We start from the raw sequence: 27,077 nt of genomic DNA on the forward strand, positions 1-27,077 counted from the left end.
CCCAGCCATTGAGAAGACCATTTTCCAATGGGTGGCCATCTGAAAAGATATATACATATAATCTATCTATCTATCTATCTATCTATCTATCTATCTATCTATCTATCTATCTATCATACCTACTTTACATAAGTTTGATTATTTTGCTATCTTTCAGGGTGACACATAAGGCCAGGACTACACATTATCTAAATTTGCAGCGTTAGTGATGTTATACCGCATTGTGGTTCCCAGTGGGATATAAAGATGGATTACATGTAGCAGAGTTGATCCGGCTTTCTGTAGATGGATAAATTGCTGCAGCGTGATATCTGGTTACAGAAGACAACAAAAGTCAATGAAAAATCATTGATTATTTCAGAGACTTATCATTGGTGTTTGTTGTCTTCACTGATACAATTTCATGCTGCAGAAATGTATCCGATGGCAGAAAGGTTAACTCTGCTACATCTGCTGACCGTATCTTATGGCAATTCTTTCTATAGAAAATCTCATAGGAACGAACAATTTTGTTTTTTTTTTAAATGTAGATTGTGAGCCCCACATAGAGCTCACAATGTACATTTTTCCCTATCAGTATGTCTTTGGAATATGGAATGGAAATCCATGCAAACACGGGGAGAACTTACAAACTCCTTGCAGATGGTTTTATGCCCTTGGCAGGATTTGAACACCAGGACTCCAGCACTGCAAGGCTGCAGTGCTAACCACTGAGCCACCGTGTGGCCCCAGGAACAAATGAATTTGCTTGTGACTACAGTATCATATAATGTCAATCTGGACGGGATCATTATTTGTAAAAATCTTACCATGTGCATCCAAAGTTACGTATGAATTGTGCAACTTCATAACCTCATGTGACATCCTGCTCCAGAGGAGGGTTACCCTTCGGTATCTTCAGGAAATCAATGCTAAAATAAACAGGACAAACCATTTTATTCTTGTATATAGATCTTCTACAACTTCTATAATTTGTAAAACTACATAGAAACCTAACGGTGTGTTCACACTGAGGAATTTGTAGCTGATTTTCAGGCTGAGGCCCCACGTGTTGCTTCCTTTTTCAGCTACAGCCAAGAATGGCTACAAGAGGAGTGGGAAATATATAGAGAGCTTTTATACTTCTACCTCCTGCTCAGTCCACTCCTGACTTTGACTCTAAGGCCCCACGGGACGCAATCACAGCACTAAAGCACTGCGGAAAGAACCGCGGCGTGAACGCATTGCGGTTCTTTCCGCAGCGCTTTTAAGAGAAAGTTCACAGAGTTTTCCTCTGCGGACTTTCTCTTAACATTATATCTACAGGAAAGCCGCCGGCTTTCCATCCTTCGTTAGTCACCTCCACATAGTAACATACGACCCCTTTGTGTTCTGTAGCCTCCCACATAGATTCTCTCCTTGACTATATGCTGTTAAGCAACTGCTATATTTTGTTATTAAAGGGTTAATTTTCTCTTTTCTGACATCCGAAGGCTGTGTATCATAAATCTTCTCACTTCAATGCACCAGAGGGCAGAGGCAATAAATTTATGATGCACAGACTTGAAGCCATCAAATGGAATCAAGAAAAGATCAAAGACGTTTATCCAGCCCTTGTGTATTTCGGGTGACCTGTGCCCACCTTACCTTCTAGGCCCAGTAGTAGCTACAATACCATTAGTTATGCCAGTGCCTAAGAAAGGACATCAGATTTTGAGAGGTTTTTCTCCTGCAGTTACCTATATGGCCACATGGTGGCACTGTTATTTTATAGATCTTTCTCTAATCAATTGTCATTTCACTTTCATGTTATTTGGTAATTTCAATTGTCTGCATCAAATTCCATGTAAATGAAGAGTCTACTAATTTATTGTAATTCAGATTCCATATGTGTATACATACATTTTTCCTGCGTTGATGGTTGTTTCAATGAAGTTGACTATGTTAATGTATAAAGGTGATGGCCGCTCTGGTGTATGTATACAGAGTGATGAATCTTTCTGACAGCTTTGTGTGTCTCTTACCAGAACTATTTATAGTCAAGTGAAATTCTACATCTCTACAATAATGAAGTGGTGCTTGCTCCTCGCAGCCGGTGTCCTGGCAGCATTCGCAGAACCCATTGTATATTTTCGAGAGCAGTTTGAAGATGGGGGTGAGAAGTTCTGTTTATTCTTCATCACCAGAGGGGTATTTTTTAGCTATCACAGCAATCAGTCTGTATAAAAGTGATCGATCACATTGAAAATGCAGTGTAACCTGCAGGCAGCATGTTATAGAGCAGGAGGAGCTGGGCAGATTGTTTTATAGGAATATAACCTTCATATTATTCATTTATGGCTCTGTCCAATCCAGGCTTAGGAGTCCAGTGGGTGTTTCTACTCAGTGACTGACAACCTTCTGTGTATTTAGCACTTCCCACTGGACTCCTAAGCCTGGAATGAGCACAGATTTAGAACAATGACATAAAAGCGATGCCAAATCTTTTCCTAACAATCTGCTCAGCACCTCTTTATCTATAATGTGCTGCTTGAAGATCAAAATGCATTTATGATGTGACACGTTCCCTTTAAAGTATAGGTCTTATTTTTGTAATTTTGTGGGGAAAAAGTATTTACTTATGTATGTCATATTTGTCTATATGTTATCTTTAGATGAATGGCAGAACAGATGGGTTGAATCCAAGAATAAATCTGACTTTGGAAAGTGGCAGCTGACAGCCGGCAAATTCTTTGGTGATCCAGAGAAAGATAAAGGTACAGGAACGAAACTGTCATGTAAGGACTATGTCAGGGGTGCGAGAGACATTGCATTGAGGAACATACATTTTTAACCCAATTAGAAAAAGTCTTCATAACCAAAGGTTCAGCTTTAGCCTGGATATGGGCGAAATAATTTTCCCTGGTCCTAATACCTTCAGCTTCTTCTTGTATAGTTCGGGACGTTGACAATGCTAAGGACTCATGTGCTTATCTGTCATAAATCCTCAATACAGCACCTATACAGAACAATGGGACATGTGAGACACAGACCTGAAATAAATCTTCTATATGCATCTATGGGAGAATTCACAGAACTGACCTGGCAGTCATTAGATATCAACTAAGTTTGCACTGTCTTGCTTTAAGACAGTATTAGTAAACCTGGGCCAGTCTTTTACCCATCTTAATGCTTCACTTTAATTATATATACAGTTAGGGCCAGAAATATTTGGACAGTGACACAAGTTTTGTTATTTTAGCTGTTTACTAAAACATGTTCAGAAATACAATTATATATATAATACGGGCTGAAAGTGCACACTCCCAGCTGCAATATGAGAGTTTCCACATCCAAATCGGAGAAAGGGTTTAGGAATCATGGCTCTGTAATGCATAGCCTCCTCTTTTTCAAGGGACCAAAAGTAATTGGACAATGGACTCTAAGGGCTGCAATTAACTCTGAAGGCGTCTCCCTCGTAAACCAGTAATCAATGAAGTAGTTAAAAGGTCTGGGGTTGATTCCAGGTGTGTGGTTTTGCATTTGGAAGCTGTTGCTGTGACCAGACAACATGCGGTCAAAGGAACTCTCAATTGAGGTAAAGCAGAACATCCTGAGGCTGAAAAAAAAGAAAAAATCCATCAGAGAGATAGCAGACATGCTTGGAGTAGCAAAATCAACAGTCGGGTACATTCTAAGAAAAAAGGAATTGACTGGTGAGCTCGGGAACTCAAAAAGGCCTGGGCGTCCACGGATGACAACAGTGGTGGATGATCGCCGCATACTTTCTTTGGTTAAGAAGAACCCGTTCACAACATCAACTGAAGTCCAGAACACTCTCAGTGAAGTAGGTGTATCTGTCTCTAAGTCACCAGTAAAGAGAAGACTCCATGAAAGTAAATACAAAGGGTTCACATCTAGATGCAAACCATTCATCAATTCCAAAAATAGACAGGCCAGAATTAAATTTGCTGAAAAACACCTCAAGAAGCCAGCTCAGTTCTGGAAAAGTATTCTATGGACAGATGAGACAAAGATCAACCTGTACCAGAATGATGGGAAGAAAAAAGTGTGGAGAAGAAAGGGAACGGCACATGATCCAAGGCACACCACATCCTCTGTAAAACATGGTGGAGGCAACGTGTTGGCATGGGCATGCATGGCTTTCAATGGCACTGGGTCACTTGTGTTTATTGATGACATAACAGCAGACAAGAGTAGCCGGATGAATTCTGAAGTGTACCGGGATATAATTTCAGCCCAGATTCAGCCAAATGCTGCCAAGTTGATCGGACGGCGCTTCATAGTACAGATGGACAATGACCTCAAGCATACAGCCAAAGCTACCCAGGAGTTCATGAGTGCAAAAAAGTGGAACATTCTGCAATGGCCAAGTCAATCACCAGATCTTAACCCAATTGAGCATGCATTTCACTTGCTCAAATCCAGACTTAAGGCGGAAAGACCCACAAACAAGCAAGACCTGAAGGCTGCAGCTGTAAAGGCCTGGCAAAGCATTAAGAAGGAGGAAACCCAGCGTTTGGTAATGTCCATGGGTTCCAGACTTAAGGCAGTGATTGCCTCCTAAGGATTCGCAACAAAATATTGAAAATAAAAATATTCTGTTTGGGTTATGTTTATTTGTCCAATTACTTTTGAGCTCCTAAAATGTGGAGTGTTTGTAAAGAAATGTGTACAATTCCTACATTTTCTATCAGATATTTTTGTTCAACCCTTCAAATTAAACGTTACAATCTGCACTTGAATTCTGTTGTAGAGGTTTCATTTCAAAACCAATGTGGTGGCATGCAGAGCCCAACTCGCGAAAATTGTGTCACTGTCCAAATATTTCTGGCCCTAACTGTACATATGACCATAGTGCAGGCTCATAAAAAATGGATCACACATGAATGGCATCCATGTGCGGATCTGCTTCCTATTTTGTGGCTTGACACACACCTGTGGTCTCTACACAGATATATAAAACTACAGATGTATACATGGGGTCATATGAATGGGTCAGTACACTATCCAGTATAATAACGCATAGCACTGGGTTATGTGCATGAGGCCTACTTCTTACCTCTTTTTTTATAGGTATACAGACGACTCAGGACTGGAAGTATTATGCTATTTCTGCACGGTTTGAGCCAATCAGCAATGAGAACCAGACATTGGTTATACAATTCACTGTGAAACATGAGCAAGCAATTGACTGTGGAGGAGGCTATGTGAAGTTATATCCTGAAGACATTGACCAAGAGCAGATCAATTCAGAATCTGTTTATTGTATCATGTTTGGTAAGTAATCTAATAGTAAAAATGATCAACAATAAATGTTATCACTCCTCTGGGTTAATGTTATAATCCAGCCGTGCAGATAGATAGGTTAGGATCTCCTGAATTAAACAGTGTTTCCCCCTTGTGAATCATTGCCTCCTTTGCCAAGATATTACCATTTTTGGAGCAATGACATCATTCTCATTTGTATATTGACAAAAACAATGATATCTCAGGAATGGAGTCAGTGATTCAGAAGGGGAAAACATTGATTCAGATGACACTAACCTATGTATCTGCAGGACTGTAGTAATATGCTGGTTCTGGTAACACTAACCTATCTATCTGCAGGGCTGGGGTGATATGCTGGGTCTGGTAACACTAACCTATCTATCTGCAGGGCTGGGGTGATATGCTGGGTCTGGTGACAGTAACCTATCTATCTGCAGGGCTGGGGTGATATGCTGGGTCTGGTGACACTAACCTATCTATCTGCAAGGCTGGGGTGATATGCTGGGGTCTGGTGACAGTAACCTATCTATCTGCAGGGCTGGGGTGATATACTGGGCTCTGGTGACAGTAACCTATCTATCTGCAGGGCTGGGGTGATATGCTGGGTCTGGTGACACTAACCTATGTATCTGCAGGGCTGGGGTGATATGCTGGTTCTGGTGACACTAACCTATCTATCTGCAGGGCTGGGGTGATATGCTGGTTCTGGCTACACTAACCTATCTATCTGCATGGCTGGGGTGATATGCTGGGGTCTGGTGACACTAACCTATCTATCTGCAGGACTGGGGTGATATGCTGGGGTCTGGTGACACTAACCTATCTATCTGCAGGACTGGGGTGATATGCTGGGTCTGGTGACACTAACCTATCTATCTGCAGGACTGGGGTGATATGCTGGGTCTGGTGACACTAACCTATCTATCTGCAGGGCTGGGGTGATATGCTGGGGTCTGGTGACACTAACCTATCTATCTGCAGGACTGGGGTGATATGCTGGGTCTGGTGACACTAACCTATCTATCTGCAGGACTGGGGTGATATGCTGGGGTCTGGTGACACTAACCTATCTATCTGCAAGGCTGGGGTGATATGCTGGGTCTGGTGACACTAACCTATCTATCTGCAGGGCTGGGGTGATATGCTGGGGTCTGGTGACACTAACCTATCTATCTGCAGGACTGGGGTGTTATGCTGGGTCTGGTGACACTAACCTATCTGCAAGGCTGGGGTGATATGCTTGTTCTGGTACAATAGCTGTGAATATGAAGTATTTCTATATAACTTTCCAAAAGATAGCAAAATTATTATTCTGGGTTCATAAGCTAAGAACAGAAACACCACCAGATACATTTTATTCCATGTTCACATCTGCACCTGGTATCTACCCGCTGCAAATCTAAAAACAAACAAAAAAAAAAAGACACAAACAGTTACATAGCGCATACCATAATCCAATTTTTTGGAGAGATCCGTCAATGGGTAACCATCAAAAATGTGTCCATTTTTGACGGATGTGATATTTTCCCCCTTTGTCTTCATTTTGTGCATGCGCAGAGAAGAATGGAAAGAGGGAAAAACTGATTGTAAATCTGGTACAAACATATTAGTTGGTAATCCATTTGTGTCTGCCTTCCATAGACCTCAATGTTAAAAAACAAAACAAAAACCTATATAATGCTGGGTTCACACCTGTGTTTGTGTCTCCACACCTAACCAGTTTCTCTGATCCATCTAATGCCCTGTTCACATCTGCTTTTGTATTCCGTCCGGGGAGAGTCCGCATGGAGACCCCCCCGAACGAAATACAAACGCAATTGCAAGCGCTGTGCTGTAAAAGCACACGGACCCCATAGACTATAATGGGGTCCGTGTACTGGCCATGCGCTGCCCGCACGAATCATGCATACTTTATTAGAACTGATTAGAATAGGTTGTTTAAAAATCCCATTGATTTAAATGGGTTTTTAAAACCATCCGTAAGTCTGCGTTTGGAGCCCTTCCATCGTGTATCTGCTCAATTGCTCCGTCCTAAAAATAAGGATACAAGACCGACAGCAATTTTTTTTTAATTTGCATCATATTCTATACACACCAATGAACACATACATAATGTATATATATATATATATATATATATATATATATATATATATATATATATTAAAAAAACCAATAACACTTTTTTTTCCCCAGGGCCTGATATATGTGGGACCATCCACGAAAAAGTCCATGTTATATTTAGTTATAAGGAGAAATATCATCTGATAAACAGAAACATGACATGCAAGGTAATAGGGGTTTATCATGGGGGGGGGGGATGAGGGGAGTCTGCAGTGGTGGCACCAGATTAATCAGATATTACAAAACGTTCAATACATTTGCATCTTTAAAGGGTTTGTCCAGGATCTAAAGAATATTGATACTGATGACCTATCCACTAGATAAGTGACACCTGGACCCCACACCGATCAGCTGATGCGGTACAGCATAAGCTGTACATAAAGTATACGGCCGAAAGCATCTCTTCTCTGCTGTATAAAGTGCTCTGTACACTGCAGTCATGGCGGCTGGGAACTACAGCCCCGCTTCTATTCATTTCACTATCTTCAGATCCTAGACAACTCCTAAAGTCTAAGACTCCTGTCTTAAGGTTATGCTGAAAGATTCCCTTATAACTGCAGGTGCTGTTGTGTCATCTGCAGTTGGGCTGGTATAAGGGGATTTGTTGTATTGAATAGTATTGTTATACCTAAGCTGTACACAGAGACACATTTCAGGAACCTTATGAATCTTCATGACGGTGTGTCCTTATGTCTTACCAGCATGATGAGCTCACACACTTGTACACTCTGATTATCCGACCAAACAACACATACGCAGTGAAGATTGACAATGAGCTGGTAGCAAACGGGACCCTGGAGGACGACTGGGACTTCTTACTACCACGGAAAATCAAAGATGAAAATGCCACAAAGCCAGAAGACTGGGACGACAGAGTCCGAATTGAAGACCCCAATGAGCTAAGGCCAGACGTAAGGAGACAAGGGAAATCCTTAGGCACACTTATTTATTTCAATACTATAAGGGTAACACTGGACGAAGATGCGACTTGATGTGGTGGCGATCTATAAAAGTTTCAGGAATAATCTATATTAATCAGTTATTTATTATTTTTTCCATGGATTGCCCTATATTTAGATAGCATATCATATTTTGTAGGACTGGGAAGAGACAGAGTTTATTCCAGATCCAGAGTCAAAGCAGCCTCGTGATTGGGACTCTAGTATGGATGGGGAGTGGGAACCTGCCATGATTCCAAATCCAAACTACAAGGTAATGGGTAATAATAGAACTTGTAATATTATTAAACATTAGATAATATGATGTTGAATCTGAGGATTTTCTGCAATGCATCTGTCTGAGTAACACAGATGTCTCACGATGTCTCACGCATGAGTATTTGGATACATCAGGGCACATTTATCAATCCAGGTCGCACACAGAATATAGCGCAGACTTCCTGTACAACGTAGACAGAGTTTAAAATGGTGTAAAGAATTTATGACAATTTACTTTGTGCGACCAAAAATCCTCTGCTTACATTATGCCAAAAATCCTCTGTCTGCTTACATTATGCCAAAAATTGTAGGGTCTTTTTGGATGCATGCGCCAAATATTTGTTCCCTTACAGCCTGCAAGTGAAGATTTTTGTCTACATATTTTGTCTATATGTTTTGCGCCAAAAAATGGTCTCTATCTTTACATTAAATATTTGTCCCCTGGTGAGCCAGAATTTTGTAGCTTCTAGAAACCGTCCATATTTATGAAGGCCTGTGCAACGGATTCATAAATATGTCTAAAACTACGAATGGGGTTACAAGTGCGTGGTATATTTGCACTGAAACTTACAACTGTTCTCATTGCTTAACTTCGAAAAGTGATGACAAAAGAGTGTATGACGAGACTTGTGTCAGAGTGCAATGCCCAGGGCCCACTGGTAAAATTAATTCTGGGTAACCATTTGCAAATTCCTTAAACTGCATCAATACACATATTTACAGTAATAACTGGCTGCCTAGGCCTTGCCTTGGACTGTTGCTGCACCTTGCGGCTCTGCAGACTGGATCACTACAGCTCTATTAGCAGGGAATATGTAACACTTAGAATATTGGTATATTTTATGCAGAATTGGGGCCCCCTTGGAAATCCAGTAGTGACTGCTACCGTTACCTCCCCTATAGCTACACCCCTGACAGGGACGGAGGATACTGGTTGGCATGCCTCTGTACCTAGATGTCATCTCAGCCACCCGTTACATTCATATAATAATAAACGGAGTAGTTTCTTAAGTAATCTACCTAGTTTATTATATGCATGAATAGGTTTTTGAGATACCGTATGATGACTCTGTAATACAAACTGTATTGTACTGTATCATGCCAAGGGTAGGGGAATAGGGGCCCACCCTGGCTCAAAGGTCCTCCATGGGATTTACCTGCTTCCCTCTGGGCCAGTCCAAGCTTGGATAAAGAGTAAAGTTTCTTTGCATACCGCTTGCTTTTTATGCCACATTTTATTCTGTTTTACAGGGAATTTGGAAACCAAAAATAATAGATAATCCAAACTATCAAGGAGAGTGGGTTCAGCCTTTTTTTGATAATCCTGATTATGTGCCGGATGACACGTTATATAGATATGATGGTCTTGGGGTTATTGGATTGGATCTCTGGCAGGTGGGTAATCTCCACTACATAGAGCTCTTCATTGCATCATTGGTAATATATTTGCTAAACCTAAAAAGTGGTAACTTTCATAATCAGGAAGCTGAGGACAAGGGTTGCTGGTGCAAGTGCAGATGATATTGAAGTGGTGCTGATATCATCGGGGAGATGATGATATATTGATGAGTGTGAGGGACATTGTCTGATGTATCCTCTGTAAGAGACCATTCACACACAGGAAGTTGTAGCTGATTTTAAGATGAATTTTGTCTCAAAATCAGCTACAAATAATGTCAGGCATCTGCCTCCCACTGTTCTTAATGGGAGGCGGTGATGGATGCATCTTCCTCAATCTTCCCTCAGATTCCAAGGCTAATTCAGCAGCACAACCCACTGAACATGACTACTGCTAAATTTGAGAGCGCCAAAAATGACATGATGTGAACACACCCAATGAATCTGGATGAGTAGTGACATTACAAATAGGGTCAGTGACGTTACAAGAGGTGTGAACAAATTGATCGCGAGTACCTGCAGCTCCCTGGTGTGAAATTGTGAGGATCAACATTATTGCCTTGGTGTTGCCACCACTGGAAAGGAGATGCTATCAGCAACATCAACTGTGCCTATGGTGACATCACTGGGGCAGTAGCGTCAGAATGGGCAAATCACTCACATTTCCTGATGTGTCCCCTTTAATCTTCCATAGTGAGTGCTGACTCGATAGGCAAGATAAAATTATAACAAGGAATTCATTGAAATCATGTATTGCTAAACGAGTATCTAAAACTGATTGTTTTACTTATTTGCTGTTTCTTTTTAGGTGAAATCTGGCACAATTTTTGATAACTTCCTTATTACCAATGATGAAGAGTTAGCCGAGAAGATTGGAAATGAAACATGGGGAGAAACCAGGGTAAGAAAATAAAAGGATATAAGTAAATAGCACAATACATTACGACCAATCAGATGTTAAGCAATGGCACACGTGACGCAGCCACCACCGCATCCTTGCTATGTCCGAAGTTGCCTCCTACCCACAGTGGCCGCATTGTGTATGCTCATCCTTAATGTTGGTATATGGGGGCTACTAAAATAACAGCACATTTAGCTCTGCTATTTCCACATTTGTGCCATAGCTCCCATTCACCTCTAGGGGGCTTACTGAAAGAGCAAAGAGTAGGAAGACATCGACTCAAATATGAGGAGAACATACAAACTCCTCCTAGCCTCCCAGTGACCAACAGATCTCATGATTTTTTTTTCATTGTCATCTTCATTAGGAACCAGAAGCAAAAATAAAAAAGATGCAAGATGAGGAAAGGGATGCAAAGGATGAAAAGAAACAAAGATGGAAAAAGTTAGAGGAAGAATTTGCAAGACTGGATGAGCTGGAAAGACAAGAAAAAGAAAGGAAGACAAAGCTACGGAAAAAATTACAAAAACAATATGGATTAGACCAGGCTCCGGAGCAGACGCAGCTACCTCAGCCTCCACATCCTAAAGATGAGCTGTGAACAGAACAATATCCCAGACGCAACCAACTTCTCTTTAATCACCTATGGCGGCCAACATGGATCTTGTGACACTGTTCTACACGATAGACAAAACGATTTTGTGTGAGCTACCTGAACATGTATGGGACATAAGTAGAGACTGACATAGTTGTAGAGGTAGCACAACATTGCTAGGCTTACAGTATATCTCAAAGGTAAATATAATGCAACTATAACAAGGAAATATGTTGCATGACAAGTCATCCGCCTCCCCCCCCCCCCCCGATGCCAGCTTTCACACATATAATAACTTTATGCCAGTTATATCAGAATGACAGTGCACTTGTATTACACCAATTGTATAGACACGGAATCCTTTCACCTGTTCCTCTGTGAAGTCAGATCTCTCATACATAGACTGTCATGGCTGGCTCCCAGGTGTAGCAAAATGCACAAAAGATGCAACTTCAGCAAAAAGGTCTCCTCAAATTTACAGATAAAGTTGCAGTTATACCATAATACCTGCTTACACGGTTCAAGCTATTGTGTTATCATACTCAGAGCACAACCTCCGCTGTCCGTGAGCTGGCGTATACTTCAGGCGTCATTTACGCTAGTAAACTGGTATAAATTATCCTCATTCTACCTTGGTGGCACTGACCACACCGAGCCTCTTACAAAAAAGTGACAAGGGCAGCGAAAAACAAGAAAAATCCACAACGTTTTGCACCAAATCTTGACTTGCGCAAAGCACTGCAACGTTATCATGCATTGTAAGCCAAAAAATTGGCATACAAGATATGATAAATCTCCCCCAATGTATTTCAGCAGGAGAAACTTTGCTTAGGGATGTTGAGAAACAATGGTGCACACTATGCAATGTGTAGTTGCAACATTAAAAAAAACTGTTGTGCAGATATTATCTTTAGTATAAGATTCTATATAAGCCCCCAATAGTGGTAAACACAGGATACACAGTCATACAGGATACACCGCTCCTGACATGTCTGATACTCAGTACTCTCCTGTGAATACTCATCAAAAAATAACTAAATTGTATTTTACTGCACATTCTTTCCAGAGTGGGCTGGAGAGTATGACAAGCAACAGAGAACTGACTGGCATAGATTTCAGTTCTGGCTCATAGGAGCGCAGCCTCTTAATAATTTAGGTGTGCTCTGTGCCAGTTGGGGACTGGTTAAGGCTTAATAAATTATCCCCTTTGACTTCTATGGGAGAGTGTTGTGAGAATGTTCTGGGACCTGTGATTAGGTCAGTGTGTGCAGATACTATCAGGGAGGGGAAACAGGTGAGCTGTGACCGTCACCTATAGGGAATGTACAGGAAGGAGAAACAGGTGAGCTGTGACCGTCACCTATAGGGAATGTGCAGGAAGGAGAAACAGGTGAGCTGTGACCGTCACCTATAGGGAATGTGCACACGCACAGTTTGGAATGTGAACACTCCACAGACAGACTGATAGGGAATGTAGATTGTGAGCCCTATATGGGACAGTGAATGACAATGTCTGTACAGCGCTGTGGAATATTTTTGCGCAATACAAGTAAACTAAATAAATAAATGCGCAGGGAGGGGAAACAGGTGAGCTGTCACTGTCACCCATTGGGAACAATGAATCCTGCCTTATATATATAGAGGTGTTACCTCACTTTAATCCTTAATGTGCAGATAATGACAGTGATAAAAGTGATCTCTACAGAAGAGGAAGTCCCAGACGATAGATAGATAGATAGATAGATAGATAGATAGATAGATAGGAGATAGATAGATAGATAGATACATGAAAAACTTATATCACAGAATATTCTTCCCATTATAGTCAATGGGATCCATTAAAATCCGTTTGTGATTGTCATATGACAGATCCGTCCCGTGCTGTTCCTGTAATAGAACATAAAAATGGAAATCCCAATCGAAATGTGAACACAGCATAAACCAGATTGGGTTTTACAAGGCATTGTTCCTCAAGCACAATCATTACCAATGGTCTCACAAGGTTTGTACTTTAGATTCTCCTTCCAAATTGCTGTAAAGCTGAAGTCAGTGGGTTTTTATTCAGTATGACATTGGTTTCCAATGACAGGAGTTTGGGCTTGTTAATCTCTTGTGCACTGTATGTAGTAGACCTCTTATATTAAATAAGATAAAAAGAATAAACAAGATTTGTTCTTGCAGATAGTCTGTACGTAGCCATCACAATCCTTGCACGTTGTTTGCCCTAATACGCTGCCAGGACTTCCAGTTCAGACCCAGGTGGAAGACAAGATGGTTGCCACACCCCAATTTTAGCGTGATGATAATTCAGTAAATATATGGTTATTTTTTAACACAGCCAGGAGAAATCCAGCTGGGAATGTAATACTTCCTCTTAGGACTGTTATACCAGGAATTTTATATTGATCCTTAGGATAGGCCATCGATATTAGATTGTTATTAGATTGACCAACTGTTTTGTCTTAGTGACCGATATCAAGTCAGTCATGTGGTGCAGCGTCTTCATCTTCATTTTATGTAAATTGTTCTCAAAATAACCACAGGGGCTCATGAACACTACAGAACAGGAGCACGGCGAAAACATCTGCCTGTGTGCAAGTGCTCTTAGCAGTAAAAATGAGACATTTATTCATGATATGCTGTGTGCAACCAATTTATACAAATAAACACTTCTATCAAACTGTATAACAGTGTCTTACTTCAGTGAATTCCTTACTACAGTGCTGGTTCCATTGAATGCCAGACACCAGGGCCATATAATGGACGTTGCTGACATATAATCGGGTGGTCAGGCTCCACCGTGGCGCTTGTCAGCAGCTTTCACCACTATTCTTTGATATCTGCAACAAAGATACAGACACAGATGTCAACAGAGACGTTAGGAGAGATTTATGAAGGTTGTGATTTTCAGCATCAGTCCTCATATTCACTGCACTGGTGGTGGGTGTACCTCATTTATGAGGAGGTGCGCCCTACACCAGGCCGTGCGCCGGCACTGACATCTATGCCAGCTCTGACATCTATGCCAGCTCATACCTGGTGTAGATAAAATGGCATAAATGATCATATTTCTGTTGGCCCTGGTGGCACCCCACAAACTATTCTATAAGAGCCTTCACACAGAGTAAACGCGCGTGTATTTTTGCGAAATACACATGTAAAAATAAGACTCCCCTTGACTTCAATGATATTTTTTACACGTGTAAAAATACACCTGTAAAATGTCATTGAAGTCAATGGGAGTCTTATTTTTACATGTGTATTTTGCAAATATACACGCGCGTTTACTCTGTGTGATGCTCCATAAGATCACAGTGTTACATGGCAAGTAATAAAAGTGAATGTGGGTGTGTAAAAACCCTCTAGTTGCAGCAAGGACAGTGAAAGGTCACTAAAAATCCACAGGGTTTTGATTTCTTGCAACCATTATGCTCTAGACAACTACCCCTAAGTACAAAGTGGGAGATGTCACTCATGCAATGTGGGGGAGGAGCTGGATGGTAGTTAGGGACGGTCATCCAGAGCAGAAAGTTAAAAAGGACCTTTCACCGATTTGGGCACAGGCAGTTCTATATACTGCTGAAAAGCTGCCAGTGTGCTGAATTCAGCGCACTGTCTGCTTTCCCGATCTGTGCCCCGGGTGAAGAGATATCTGTCCCGGTACCGTAGCTCTTTACAGTCAGAAGAGCGTTCCTGACAGTCAGTCAGGAACGTCCTTCTCCACAGCAGCGCCTATCACGCTGTACTGTGGAGCGGGGAGGAACGCCCCCTCCCCTCCTAATAATACTTGTCTATGGACGAGCACTGTGAGCAGAGGGAGGGGGCGTTCCTCCCCGCTCACACTGTACAGCACTATAGGTGCTGCTGTAGAGAAGGACGTACCTGACAGACTGTCAGAAATGCCCTTCTGATTGTAAAGCGCTACGGTAGCGGGACCAATAGCGCTTTACCTGGGGCACAGATCGGGAAAGCCCACAGTGCGCTGAAATCAGCGCACTGTCGGCTTTCCAGCAGTATATAGAACTGCCTGTGCCCAAATCGGTGAAAGGTTCTCTTTAAGACCTAGCAGAAGAGGACACGCCCCTAAAGCACCTAATGAAACACTGATTTTCATTAAAAAAAAGGAGCTGCAATGCAAAATGAGAAAGACATCTTTGGAAAGTGTAGAAGCCATCCTACAAGATACTGTCATTAGTCAGATACTGATTTTCTTGCTGACAGACTCCCTTTAATATGGTTGTGGATTCTAACAGACCTTTTTGGTTCACTAAACCCCTGCTCCATAAGGACCTGTGGGTGGTTTAGTGTCCCAAATCGCCCTGACAGGTGCCCTTAAATTGCATTAGCATTGCACGTAAAAATGTCACTGTATCTCTAAGTTGTCACATCACAGCATCATGTGACTGCGACAAAAGTCACAAAAAATCCAAACCTGTTGGTTTTTGGTTGCCTGTAGTTTTTTTTTTAAAACTTAGACTTCATTATAAGCCGCATCCAATGGTGAACTTGCATGCAACAAGTCAGAGTCTAGAGAAACTTTGGCTGTGACTCTGATGACACGACATCGCTGTCACCCACGACTACTTACTAAAGTAAGTAAATAGTCACACCCGATGGAGCTGCGACTATGATTTATAGTCGTAAAAAAATCCAGTAGTGGCTTTTTTTGTGACTAGAAGTCGCTGTTGCTGTACTGTGGGGATTGCGGTGTGACTCTATTACCTTACATTATGGAAGGTCACAGGGCGATACAGCGATCGTGTGCCTGACCCTAAAGGCTACAAGCACAGGACCGAGGTGGATGCCAAAGGGGGACATCCGAATGGCCTCTGTCCTCCATTGACTTAAATGGGGGTTCGATTCTGATGTCTTGGATCACAATAGGACCTGTTCTAGGATAATGGGAATGGAGCACCGGACCCCATTGGAGGGGTCCTAGGGTTATACGGTGACTTTGGCCACGATTCCCATCACGGTGACTCCTTTACTACCGTTAGTGCATGGAATCGCCATTGCAGCCACTAATTTGCTACGGCATCGTCACCATAATACTGAGCAGCGTTTGACTCGCAGTATCAGCACACGAGGGGTTACAATTCGCGTTGAGCGAATAGTATTGGTCGAATACCTCGCCGGCAGAGGAATGCGTATCATCGGCCGAACACCGAGGGGTTAAACGCATCGAATCTTCAAGGCGTTTAACCCCTTGGTGTTCGGCCGATGACACGCATTCCTATGCCGGCGAGGTATTCGACGAATACTAGTCACAATGCAGCTCCATTCGATAACATTAGTAAAGGTGTCGCAGTGCGACACGGCAATTTTTGGTCATGTGACAGTGGAGGCCAATGTCACCGTGTAACCCTAACCTGAGTCACAGACAGGTCGCAGGACATTGCAGTGTACCCTAAGGTTAGAGCGCCACTTTAGGTCACCCTGACTGACCAGTATCAGTTACATTGACCCACAATGACCTAAGAACATGAAGGTCACTCCACTGACCCCTTACTGAGCACAAGACGTCGCGTAGCCCTAATAAAAAAAACTAAAACATGCGACTTCAGTGCGACATCCCTCCGCGTGACGGAGCGACCAGGCTACAACTGCGCGCACTCAAGTTCACCTCAGGTTTCCTTCTCCCGCCCTTCCCACATTCCCAGTGGCCCCGCCCACCTCTATCCCGCCCTTTTCTCAGACTCGCGGCTGACCCCGCCCATCTTCGATCTTGACTTTGCCCGTAGCCCCTCCCTCCTCCCGCGCTAAGCCCGGCCCCTCGCTGTGACTGACAGCTGTCCCCGCCCATCTCTTGCTCCGTCTCTGGGTTGATCGCATGATGGGCGGATCGGGCCGGAAGCAGCATGGCGGCCTCACTGCCCAGGACTCAGGTAAAGCTCGGAGCGGGGGGCTGAGTGTGTAAGGGGGGCGACCACCGTAGCTGAGGGGGCGCAGTGAGCTGCTGACTGATTGCCCCCTGGGGTGGTGACCTGTGTGTGACACCGGGGTGTGTGCTTGTGTGTTGTCACTGTGTAGTCGCTCACAGTCCCCTATAGACTCTGTATGTGCCGTGTCTATACGTTACCGCAGCCTCTACTCTATTACATGGACTTTTGTTGCTTCTTTATATAATACTTCTAGTTTTTCGCGTCTTTTCCTCACTTTGCCCATTACAAGGAGAATTATCGAACCATAAAAGTTATTAAACGCGTCCGATTAGTGGCGGTGCAGTACGTCTCTTTCGTATAAGCGTCCGTGGCGGATTCTTGTAGTATTTTATGTTCCTAGGTCAATGGTTTACTGGGGAACTGTAACGTCTGGAGAACTACAACACTCAGCCTTGTCTGCCTGGAGATGATGGGGGTTGTAGTTAATAGATGGGTCGGATTGTGCGCCCCAATAGCGTCCGGTGTAGAGGGAATGATGACCCCCCTCCCCCTCCTCCGTGCATGAGGACCGTCCAAAAATATAAGTAACCTCCTATTTTTACCCATTTTCACAAATTCCTCAAATCTATGAGGGATCCGTAGAAACGATCGCTCCTCGGAAGCCACGTGGCCGCGAAAAATGGCCCAACTTGTGCAAACGCGGCAGAATAGAACGCTGCGGTTTACAGTATTTGCAAAATGAATGAGATGGCGGCTAATCCCATCCGAAAAAATCCGTTTTACCTACAGAAATGTGAGCGATTAAGGGAAGAAAAACTGCAGAGGAAAAAAGCTGAGGGCGGGTTCACACCTGCGCCCGGTCTCCGCTTCTGGTTTTCAGTCTTCTGCCCGAGAAACTGGACAGGAGACCGGGCGCTGGTGGGAATCCGCCCTGACTTTTTCTTTCTGCTTCGTTCTCTAGCTTTGGATCGCTACATGGGGCCAAACATCATAATTGGCCATGTGACCTCCGTTTTTTTAATATCTATGGAATATGTTCGATATCTATGAAAACGCGCGTCTGTTTTTTGCACCCACTTTGACCATGGATCGCTCATTTTTCATCCGTTTTCTGGCCATGTGTGCGTTTTGCATCATTTTTTTGAAATTACAGCAATATATTGCCCAAAAAATGTTAAAAAAAGACCCCATAGATTTGTATTGTATCTGTCAAGCCAGACAAAGATAGGGCTTCCCCCCCCCCCCCATGTTATCTTGTTTGGAATATTTTTTCGCCCCTTAGGGCTTTACCATTCTAGACGGCGCTCGTTCCATTTTACGTATGGGAAAACCCTATGAATGGTGAAATACAATCTGCACCCCCCGCACATCGTCCTCAGAGACTGTCCCATCTTCCACATCCCCCGGTGGATTCCTCTTATGTAATAGGTTTCTTAGTACAGGTATGTTTGACTCGCTGCTTAGTAACGCAGGCCGCAGCGTCAGGGAATTGTATAGGATAAATGTGAGTTTTTGTCTTTGCAGGCTCTGACGTTCCGTTTTTGCAGGCACCGTGACACTTGCCGTTGGCTCGTGAGGTCTACGTGTTGTCACATTCCCTAATTTTACCATGGCCATCCCTTTTTCACATTGGGGAAGGTATTTAGTGATGCGCCTGATGTGGAGTGTGTACACAACACTGCGGGGTTGTATAATGACAGGGCTTGTGTGAGTCAGGGCAGGTTCAGGTGACCACCTCTAATACGTATTCATTATGTATATACTATACACCCTGCACCTATACGCTCTATTGTACTTGTGCGGTGAGGTCTGGATGTGTTTGTTGTGTGTGATGTGTCCAGGTATGTCGCAACGTCTTTAATATTCATGAGATTATACAGTGCTATTCACTGCAGGAGAATGTATATGAGAATGCCGTACGCTGTATCCGCCACGTGACTCCTATAGCCGGGTAATAGGGGTGTGTAATGCACTACTGAATGCTGGGTGTGTATATGTGGGCGGCTCCTGGTAATTTGCCATGTGTTTGGAGGCCTGATGATATATTTATTACACTTATCTTCCGTATACAGGGTTCTTATCATAAGTGCAACCGGTCAATGAAATATCTATATTAATACTACATGTGCATTAAAGGGATTGAAGAGGTTGTCCAGGGAAACCTATTATATTTTAAATAGACCATATTCGCCTGTCCCTGGTGCTGCGGAGTGCTCCCAGTGCTGCGGAGTGGAGTGCTCCCAGTGCTGCGGAGTGGAGTGCTCCCAGTGCTGCGGAGTGGAGTGCTCCCAGTGCTGCGGAGTGGAGTGCTCCCAGTGCTGCGGAGTGGAGTGCTCCCAGTGCTGCGGAGTGGAGTGCTCCCAGTGCTGCGGAGTGGAGTGCTCCCAGTGCTGCGGAGTGGAGTGCTCCCAGTGCTGCGGAGGGGAGTGCTCCCAGTGCTGTGGAGTGGAGTGATGCGGAGTGGAGTGCTCCCAGTGCTGCGGAGTGGAGTGCTGCGGAGTGGAGTGCTCCCAGTGCTGCGGAGTGGAGTGCTCCCAGTGCTGCGGAGTGGAGTGCTCCCAGTGCTGCGGAGTGGAGTGCTCCCAGTGCTGCGGAGTGGAGTGCTCCCAGTGCTGCGGAGTGGAGTGCTCCCAGTGCTGCGGAGTGGAGTGCTCCCAGTGCTGCGGAGTGGAGTGCTCCCAGTGCTGCGGAGTGGAGTGCTCCCAGTGCTGCGGAGTGGAGTGCTGCGGAGTGGAGTGCTCCCAGTGCTGCGGAGTGGAGTGCTCCCAGTGCTGCGGAGTGGAGTGCTCCCAGTGCTGCGGAGTGGAGTGCTCCCAGTGCTGCGGAGTGGAGTGCTGCGGAGTGGAGTGCTCCCAGTGCTGCGGAGTGGAGTGCTCCCAGTGCTGCGGAGTGGAGTGCTCCCAGTGCTGCGGAGTGGAGTGCTCCCAGTGCTGCGGAGTGGAGTGCTCCCAGTGCTGCGGAGTGGAGTGCTCCCAGTGCTGCGGAGTGGAGTGCTCCCAGTGCTGTGGAGTGGAGTGATGCGGAGTGGAGTGCTCCCAGTGCTGCGGAGTGGAGTGCTGCGGAGTGGAGTGCTCCCAGTGCTGCGGAGTGGAGTGCTCCCAGTGCTGCGGAGTGGAGTGCTCCCAGTGCTGCGGAGTGGAGTGCTCCCAGTGCTGCGGAGTGGAGTGCTCCCAGTGCTGCGGAGTGGAGTGCTCCCAGTGCTGCGAAGTGGAGTGCTGCGGAGTGGAGTGCTGCGGAGTGGAGTGCTGCGGAGTGGAGTGCTGCGGAGTGGAGTGCTGCGGAGTGGAGTGCTGCGGAGTGGAGTGCTGCGGAGTGGAGTGCTGCGGAGTGGAGTGCTCCCAGTGCTGCGGAGTGGAGTGCTCCCAGTGCTGCGGAGTGGAGTGCTCCCAGTGCTGCGGAGTGGAGTGCTCCCAGTGCTGCGGAGTGGAGTGCTCCCAGTGCTGCGGAGTGGAGTGATGCGGAGTGGAGTGCTCCCAGTGCTGCGGAGTGGAGTGCTGCGGAGTGGAGTGCTCCCAGTGCTGCGGAGTGGAGTGCTCCCAGTGCTGCGGAGTGGAGTGCTCCCAGTGCTGCGGAGTCCTCCCAGCACGGTCCGATCCTGCTACTCCAGTGTCTTCTCAAATTGAAACTGCTCTCCAGCCTCATGAAGAGACCCTGGGAGGTCACAGGTAGTAACATCACGTACCCTTCACTGAGGTCACGAGTGGCGGTGACTTCTGCCAGGAGATGACAATGGACTGGAAGGACCAGACCACGCTGTCATATGGACATCATAGAAGATGACCTACTTAGGACCACCATGTAAGAGCCCCCAGACTTGAGCTGTCCTTGTATGACATCCGCTGCCCTTTGACAGGTGTCCTCGTCCTGACTCCCACAGATTGTAATTTTGATATAGGAAACCCTTGGAGGTGTTTATTAAGACTTCTGTTTCTTACTCCAATCTCAGTCTCTTCCTTTGTTGGTGCAGGATGCGCTAGAACTAAGAGACCTCTGACGTGCCTCTGCAGGGCCCTGTGTAAAATCTGTGCTAACTAGAAGCCTATTTTTCGTGGGTGTGAATTATAGTAAATGTTTATGTCAACCCTGCTCCGCCTGGAGTCGTAAAAAGTGTCAAGCAGGCCTGAAAAATAACAGAGCGGTCTATCGTTGGTGCAAATATGCCAAAAATGTGCCACTTGCACAGCAGATTTCTGTTATACAGTGTTGACATTTATTAAATTCCTATAACGGTGTGCACAAGAGACAGTTAGTGCTCCAGGGGGAAGCACATAACTTCACAGTTTGCTGGTTTCAATTTAGAACAACAGACACCTGACGGATCCCATTATAGTCAGTGGGGTTCTCCGGGCTCCGTGTGTCACTGCTGTTTGAGCAGTCCGCCTCTCTGTTAGGGTCCCCAGACGGACCTGAACAACAAAAATGCAACGCTAGTGTGAGACTTGGGTTATGTGCTCTGTAACATGGTGGTAAGAGCTGAGTGTTCTTGGAGGAGGTGGTAGACTTCTTGTAAATCACATAGCATCCACCTTGCAGACAATATTAATGGATATTCTGCGGAGCCGTACTTCAGCTCTGTTCCTCAGTGTAGGATTTTCCTGATATGACTGATAACAGGGAGCAATAGATGGAGTGTCCCTTTAATCTTGTGTGGGTTGTAAACATTGGATCATGAGTCTGACTTCTGGTTTCCAGTTGATACTGTTTCGTCACTGAACAAAACCTGTTTGTCCGCAGACTTCTCCGTGAATGACAAATTGTCTCTTGCACAAGCTGCGAGCGCCCGGGCTTCTGCTTTCCAGCCCCAGAATGCAGGAACTGTTCTGAGCGGGGATGCATTTGCTTTGCTGGCAGTGTTTGGACGGTATTATCCCGTGCCCTTGTATTTATTGGACTGCGGGGTTCACGGGGAATTCGCTGACAGGTCATTGACAAGGACCATTATTGTTTTATTGTCTCTGTTTTATTAATACTCTTTCTACTAAGCCCTTTGTATTATGGAGAGGAGGATGAAAGGGTTAAAAGGCTTTGTATTTTCTGACTGAGAACACCTCAGTCCTTGCACAGGGTGGTGATAAAAAATTGTCCGCCTTCAATCATCACCAGGGGGCGCTTACTGTATACTGGTTTACTATTGAGCTCATAAGCTCCCTCTAGTGGTGACGGTAGGCAGAAAGTCTTTCATTATTTAAAGGGCCCACAAATGTATCTGGTAGATGCCAGAATGGACCCGACCTAGCACAATGATCCATTTGTTTCTATAGCCTCAGTATACACATCTGTGTGTTATCACTTTTTTTTCCTATTGGTATGTCTTTGTAGAATGGGAGGAAATCCACGCAAACATGGGGAGAACATACAAACTACTTGCAGATGTTTTTCCTGGCGGGATTCGAACCCAGGACTCCAGCGCTGCAAGGCTACAGTTCTGAGCCACCGTGTTGCCCCTTTTTTTAGTTGCAGATTTTGTTGCTACTCGGTTATAAACTACATAGTCAGGTTACTATACCCTCATAGCCAGGCGCCCCCTCCCTCTATACAGTCCGGATACTATACCCTATAGCCGGGCGCCCCCTCCCCCTGTACATTCTGGACAATATACTCCATAGCCAGGCGCCCCCTTCCCCCTCTATACAGTCTGGATACTACACCCTATAGCTGGGTGCCCCCTCCCCTATACAGTCAGGACAATATACCCCATAGCCAGACGCCCCCTCCCTCTATACAGTCAGGACAATATACCCCATAGCCGGGCGCCCCCTCCCTCTATACAGTCAGGGCAATATACCCCATAGCCGGGCGCCCCCTCCCTCTATACAGTCAGGGCAATATACCCCATAGCCGGGTGCCCCCTCCCTCTATACAGTCAGGGCAATATACCCCATAGCCGGGCGCCCCCTCCCTCTATACAGTCAGGGCAATATACCCCATAGCCGGGTGCCCCCTCCCTCTATACAGTCAGGGCAATATACCCCATAGCCGGGCGCCCCCTCCCTCTATACAGTCAGGGCAATATACCCCATAGCCGGGCGCCCCCTCCCACCATTGTTTGCTCCATGTCAGAGTATACAGCGTTGCTTTTACAGAGTATACAGCGTTGCTTTTAGTAAATGTTTGCTTGGAGTGAGATGCAGAATCTCGGCAGCGTCCTGTCTTTCCTGTCTCCTCTCCATCGCACTACTTTTGGCAGTAGGTTGGGATATTCCCCCTGTAAGCTGGCACGTCTAGGGTTACAGGCCGGCTCAGTGGCTAATGCCGAGTCAGCTAATGATGTTTCCAAAGATAACCGGCATTCCAGTGAGTGGACGGGCGAGAATTTCCAGCTATTATCTGGTGCACAGGACTGAGCTTCCTGACCTGACAGGCCCGGAGTAAGAAGGATCTGCTCATACACAATGCACTAGGGGGCTGCTGGGTTATTTTGGGTGGGGGGGATCTTTGTACATGATTTTACAGTACTTTATTACACTCCACTCCTCATTTTTAAGGTATTAACATATACACCCCTATTAATACCCATCACCCCTCCTCCAAGGGTCTCACGGACTTATCCTTCTGTCCTGACTTTCCATATCTGTGCACGTGATCCTTGGCCGGCCTCGGTGGTCTTGTGCCGTATAGGCAGGCCTCACCGCTGGGGCTAGTGGTCATTTGGGCATGTCCATCCTCCTTAGGGTTGGGGATAAAAGATCACACGGATGCTTTTTTTATGAAATATAGTAAAGGGCAGCAACAAACCCCACTCTGACATCAGAGAGAAAGTGTGAACCTGCCCTTAAAATGTCGCCCCATCAGACATGTTGTATCAGTCGGGGTTATGTTAAGGCGCTGTTCACATCTGTGCAGGTTATTTCGGTGATAGGAGCAGAACTACGAAAGTAATTGAAGCCCTGACGTGACATTAAGACTAGGGCTACATGAAAGCTTAGGCCGCACAACCAGAGATCATTGTGCCGCCATGCGACTCCTCATGTTAGTCAATAGTGTCACATTGCAACCCAAGGATGATGTGACCATCGCCAAAAAATTTAAGCAATGTTTTACCTGTTTTGTGACTAGAAGTCCAGGCCGTAGCTCCCTTGGGGTTACAGGGTGATTCCTTTCACTTGAATGAATTAGTCGTAGGGTGATTGTGGCCTTAGCCTTACCCGTAGTGCCCATGGGCCTCACTATCTGTAATGGAGTCCGTCGGATTTCTGTGAAACTTGGATGTGAACTGGTATTTTATCGGACAACATGGTGCTGCATGCCATGGTTGGGTTACACGTATGTCTTGTGTGTATATGCCAGACCTTTCCTCAGGGTCCCATTCTCATGACTGACACCATAACCTTTTGTTATATGGCAGTATAACGTGAAATGGTAGTCTACTAAGGTTGGTGCAGTGTGATAGGGACATGTTATACACCCAAGGCCCTATCGAACGGCTGATCACTGGGTTTCCCATTGGTCCAATCTAAGGCCATCGATAACAACTGGGAAATCCCTTTGGGTGAAAATGGGGTGCACCCGCTAAAGGATGACTACAGAAAACCCAATGTTTCTCAAATATACTTAGTCTTACATCCTATAGGTGTTACGTGTCCATGTCCGGAGTCGCTCCATGATGGTTTCCTCTAGTCATGTCACTTGTCGTCACTCAGTGACCTTAAAGGGGTTATGTCTAGAGATGAGCAAACACTAGAGATGAGCGAACACTGTTCGGATCAGCCGATCCGAACAGCACGCTCCCATAGAAATGAATGGAAGCACCTGTGACGCTGACTTTACCGGCGGCCGGCCGGCGTCACAGGTGCTTCCATTCATTTCTATGGGAGCGTGCTGTTCTGATCGGCTGATCCGAACAGTGTTCGCTCATCTCTAGCAAACACTATTCGAAACAGCCGTACCGAATAGCACGCTCCCATAGAAATGAATGGACGTAGCCGACCGCTTCCATTCATTTCCATGGGAGTGTGGTTTTCAGGACGGCTGTTCCGAAGTGTGTTCGCTCATCTCTAGAACTTTATGTCCTGTGATCGCCGGATCGCCCAGTGATCAGAAGTCTTGTGAATGGGGCGCCCATGTCCTTGTGTGACCGGCGCTACCTTCACTTCTATGGGACTGTGGGAGTTTACAGTCCCGGCAGCCCCATAGATCGGGCCTCCAGTGATTGGACTATTATCCTGTTCTGTTAATCCTATCCTATCCTACTAATATTATACATGTGAAAGTTTGGATGTTTGTTCCTCAATCACGCAAAAACGGCTGAGCGGATTTGGATGAAATTTGGCACATAGATAGATTGTAACCCATCGGCTACTTTTTATCCCGGTAAATGACATGGCTTCACGACTGTTATGAATTTATATTCACATACTATATTACACTGCTCTTATCTCAGCTTCTGAGAAAGACAGGTCTGTTCTCTTTCTGTGTAAACACACACTAAACCTCAGTCCATTGTGTACATGCATTTGCATATTATCTGATCCGCTCCAGGCAGTGCTGACACATTGGATGAGAAAACCCCTTTAATCCACATTGTCAGTTTGCTACATTTAAACATGCCGGGAAAAAGAAAATCTAATTTGTCGCAAAATTCTAAAACAACAAGAGCTATGAAGGAAGCCAGAAGTCACAGAGTTCTCCTCAAGGGGAGCCGATGGGGATCATCAACGCCAACAACACACTCGTTATATTGTCTCCCAGCGAGCTGCTGAGATGCCGGAACAATCACGGGCACGGCGTGAGGAACAAGTTTAGCAGCAGGACAGCTAAAGAGCTGCCGAAACGCCAGAGCAGGCAAACCATCGACAGCAGCAATTTGCTGAATATAGGCGGATCATCAACGCCAACAACATGCAGATGAAGTCGCGGGCAGAGGCTAGTAGAGGATAAGTGTCCTTAACAGGACACTTTAATGTCTAAACCCCTTTAATACCCCTATCAGCTGGTGTGCCCTTGCAAAAAAAACCACCCAGAAAAACACCCTCTTGAATTCCCCGACCGACATTCAGCTGTGTCCAAAGTATATGATCCTAGCCTTAAAGGGTTTCTTCAGAAAACCCCATTAACTGTAATTCTCTCGACTGTTGGAGGGGAATTTGCTGTATCTAAGTATCTAATCATTCTAGAATATTCCTATAATATACGGTAGTATATACAGTTAGTAGATGTCACAGAGTAAGAACCTGCTTTGTACATCTCTACCTCTTCTATCCTCCCCTCCAGTAACAGACTCCATTATATCCATCGCCCCGGCCCTGTGCTCTCGCCCGGCTTGTTCTCCAGATGCGTGGAATAGTTATGTAAATGATCTGACATTCCTCCGTACATGTATCCGAGCTCACGCTGTATCCAATCTCACAGGTTACCGGCAGCCTGGATGAGAGACTATGTACTCAGTGCATAAAGATGGCGGCGTATAAGCCGTCCAGCTCTCCGGTGCTCACTAGTGCCCCCTATAATAATGAATAATACCGCCATAGAACTCCCTCTGCCAACCTTGTGCCCATGTTTGGAAGAAAGGCTGTTAGTTTGACTGTTGTCCCCTTTGGCCCTGATATATTAGGGATCGGCCATCGTCCCTATTGTCTGTCTGGCAGCACGGCCACATTTGTATCACTCCTGTATAGGCAGCAATGTCTGAGACTGCGATACGACAGCGCAAAATGGGGAGGACTGTCGTCTCCACATGTCATCAGGCAGTATCAAGAAGGCCGGGGTCTGGA

At 45.2% G+C, this 27,077-nt stretch overlaps 2 protein-coding genes across 3 annotated transcripts in view; both read left to right on the top strand.

Moving 5' to 3' along the window:
* The first annotated feature begins 2,046 nt into the window (after positions 1 to 2,046).
* On the top strand, positions 2,047 to 11,491 carry LOC142218736 (calreticulin-like). Its single transcript, XM_075287634.1, has 9 exons — positions 2,047 to 2,134; positions 2,634 to 2,735; positions 5,056 to 5,259; positions 7,447 to 7,541; positions 8,076 to 8,285; positions 8,473 to 8,586; positions 9,843 to 9,986; positions 10,798 to 10,890; positions 11,258 to 11,491. The coding sequence occupies exons 1-9, from the start codon at positions 2,047 to 2,049 to the stop codon at positions 11,489 to 11,491; spliced, it is 1,284 nt and encodes a 427-aa protein (XP_075143735.1).
* A 5,811-nt stretch (positions 11,492 to 17,302) lies between these two features.
* The window catches only part of EPS15 (epidermal growth factor receptor pathway substrate 15), a 55,322-nt gene continuing 45,547 nt past the window's right edge, over positions 17,303 to 27,077 (top strand). For both annotated transcript variants that reach the window (XM_075287662.1, XM_075287664.1), the window contains exon 1: positions 17,303 to 17,370. In XM_075287662.1, the coding sequence (XP_075143763.1) occupies positions 17,344 to 17,370 (27 nt within the window). In that variant the 5' untranslated portion in view covers positions 17,303 to 17,343. The remainder of the gene's footprint in view (positions 17,371 to 27,077) is intronic.

The sequence above is a fragment of the Leptodactylus fuscus genome, chromosome 9, assembly GCF_031893055.1.
Source record: "Leptodactylus fuscus isolate aLepFus1 chromosome 9, aLepFus1.hap2, whole genome shotgun sequence".
Classification (NCBI taxonomy): Eukaryota; Metazoa; Chordata; class Amphibia; order Anura; family Leptodactylidae; genus Leptodactylus; species Leptodactylus fuscus.

Excerpts from the sequence above, each read along its gene's own strand:
- LOC142218736 (XM_075287634.1), top strand. The coding sequence starts at position 2,047 with ATGAAGTGGTGCTTGCTCCTCGCAGCCGGTGTCCTGGCAGCATTCGCA. Across the intron at positions 8,286-8,472 it reads CCAATGAGCTAAGGCCAGAC|GACTGGGAAGAGACAGAGTT; the intron begins GTAAGGAGACAA and ends CATATTTTGTAG. Across the intron at positions 8,587-9,842 it reads TTCCAAATCCAAACTACAAG|GGAATTTGGAAACCAAAAAT; the intron begins GTAATGGGTAAT and ends TCTGTTTTACAG.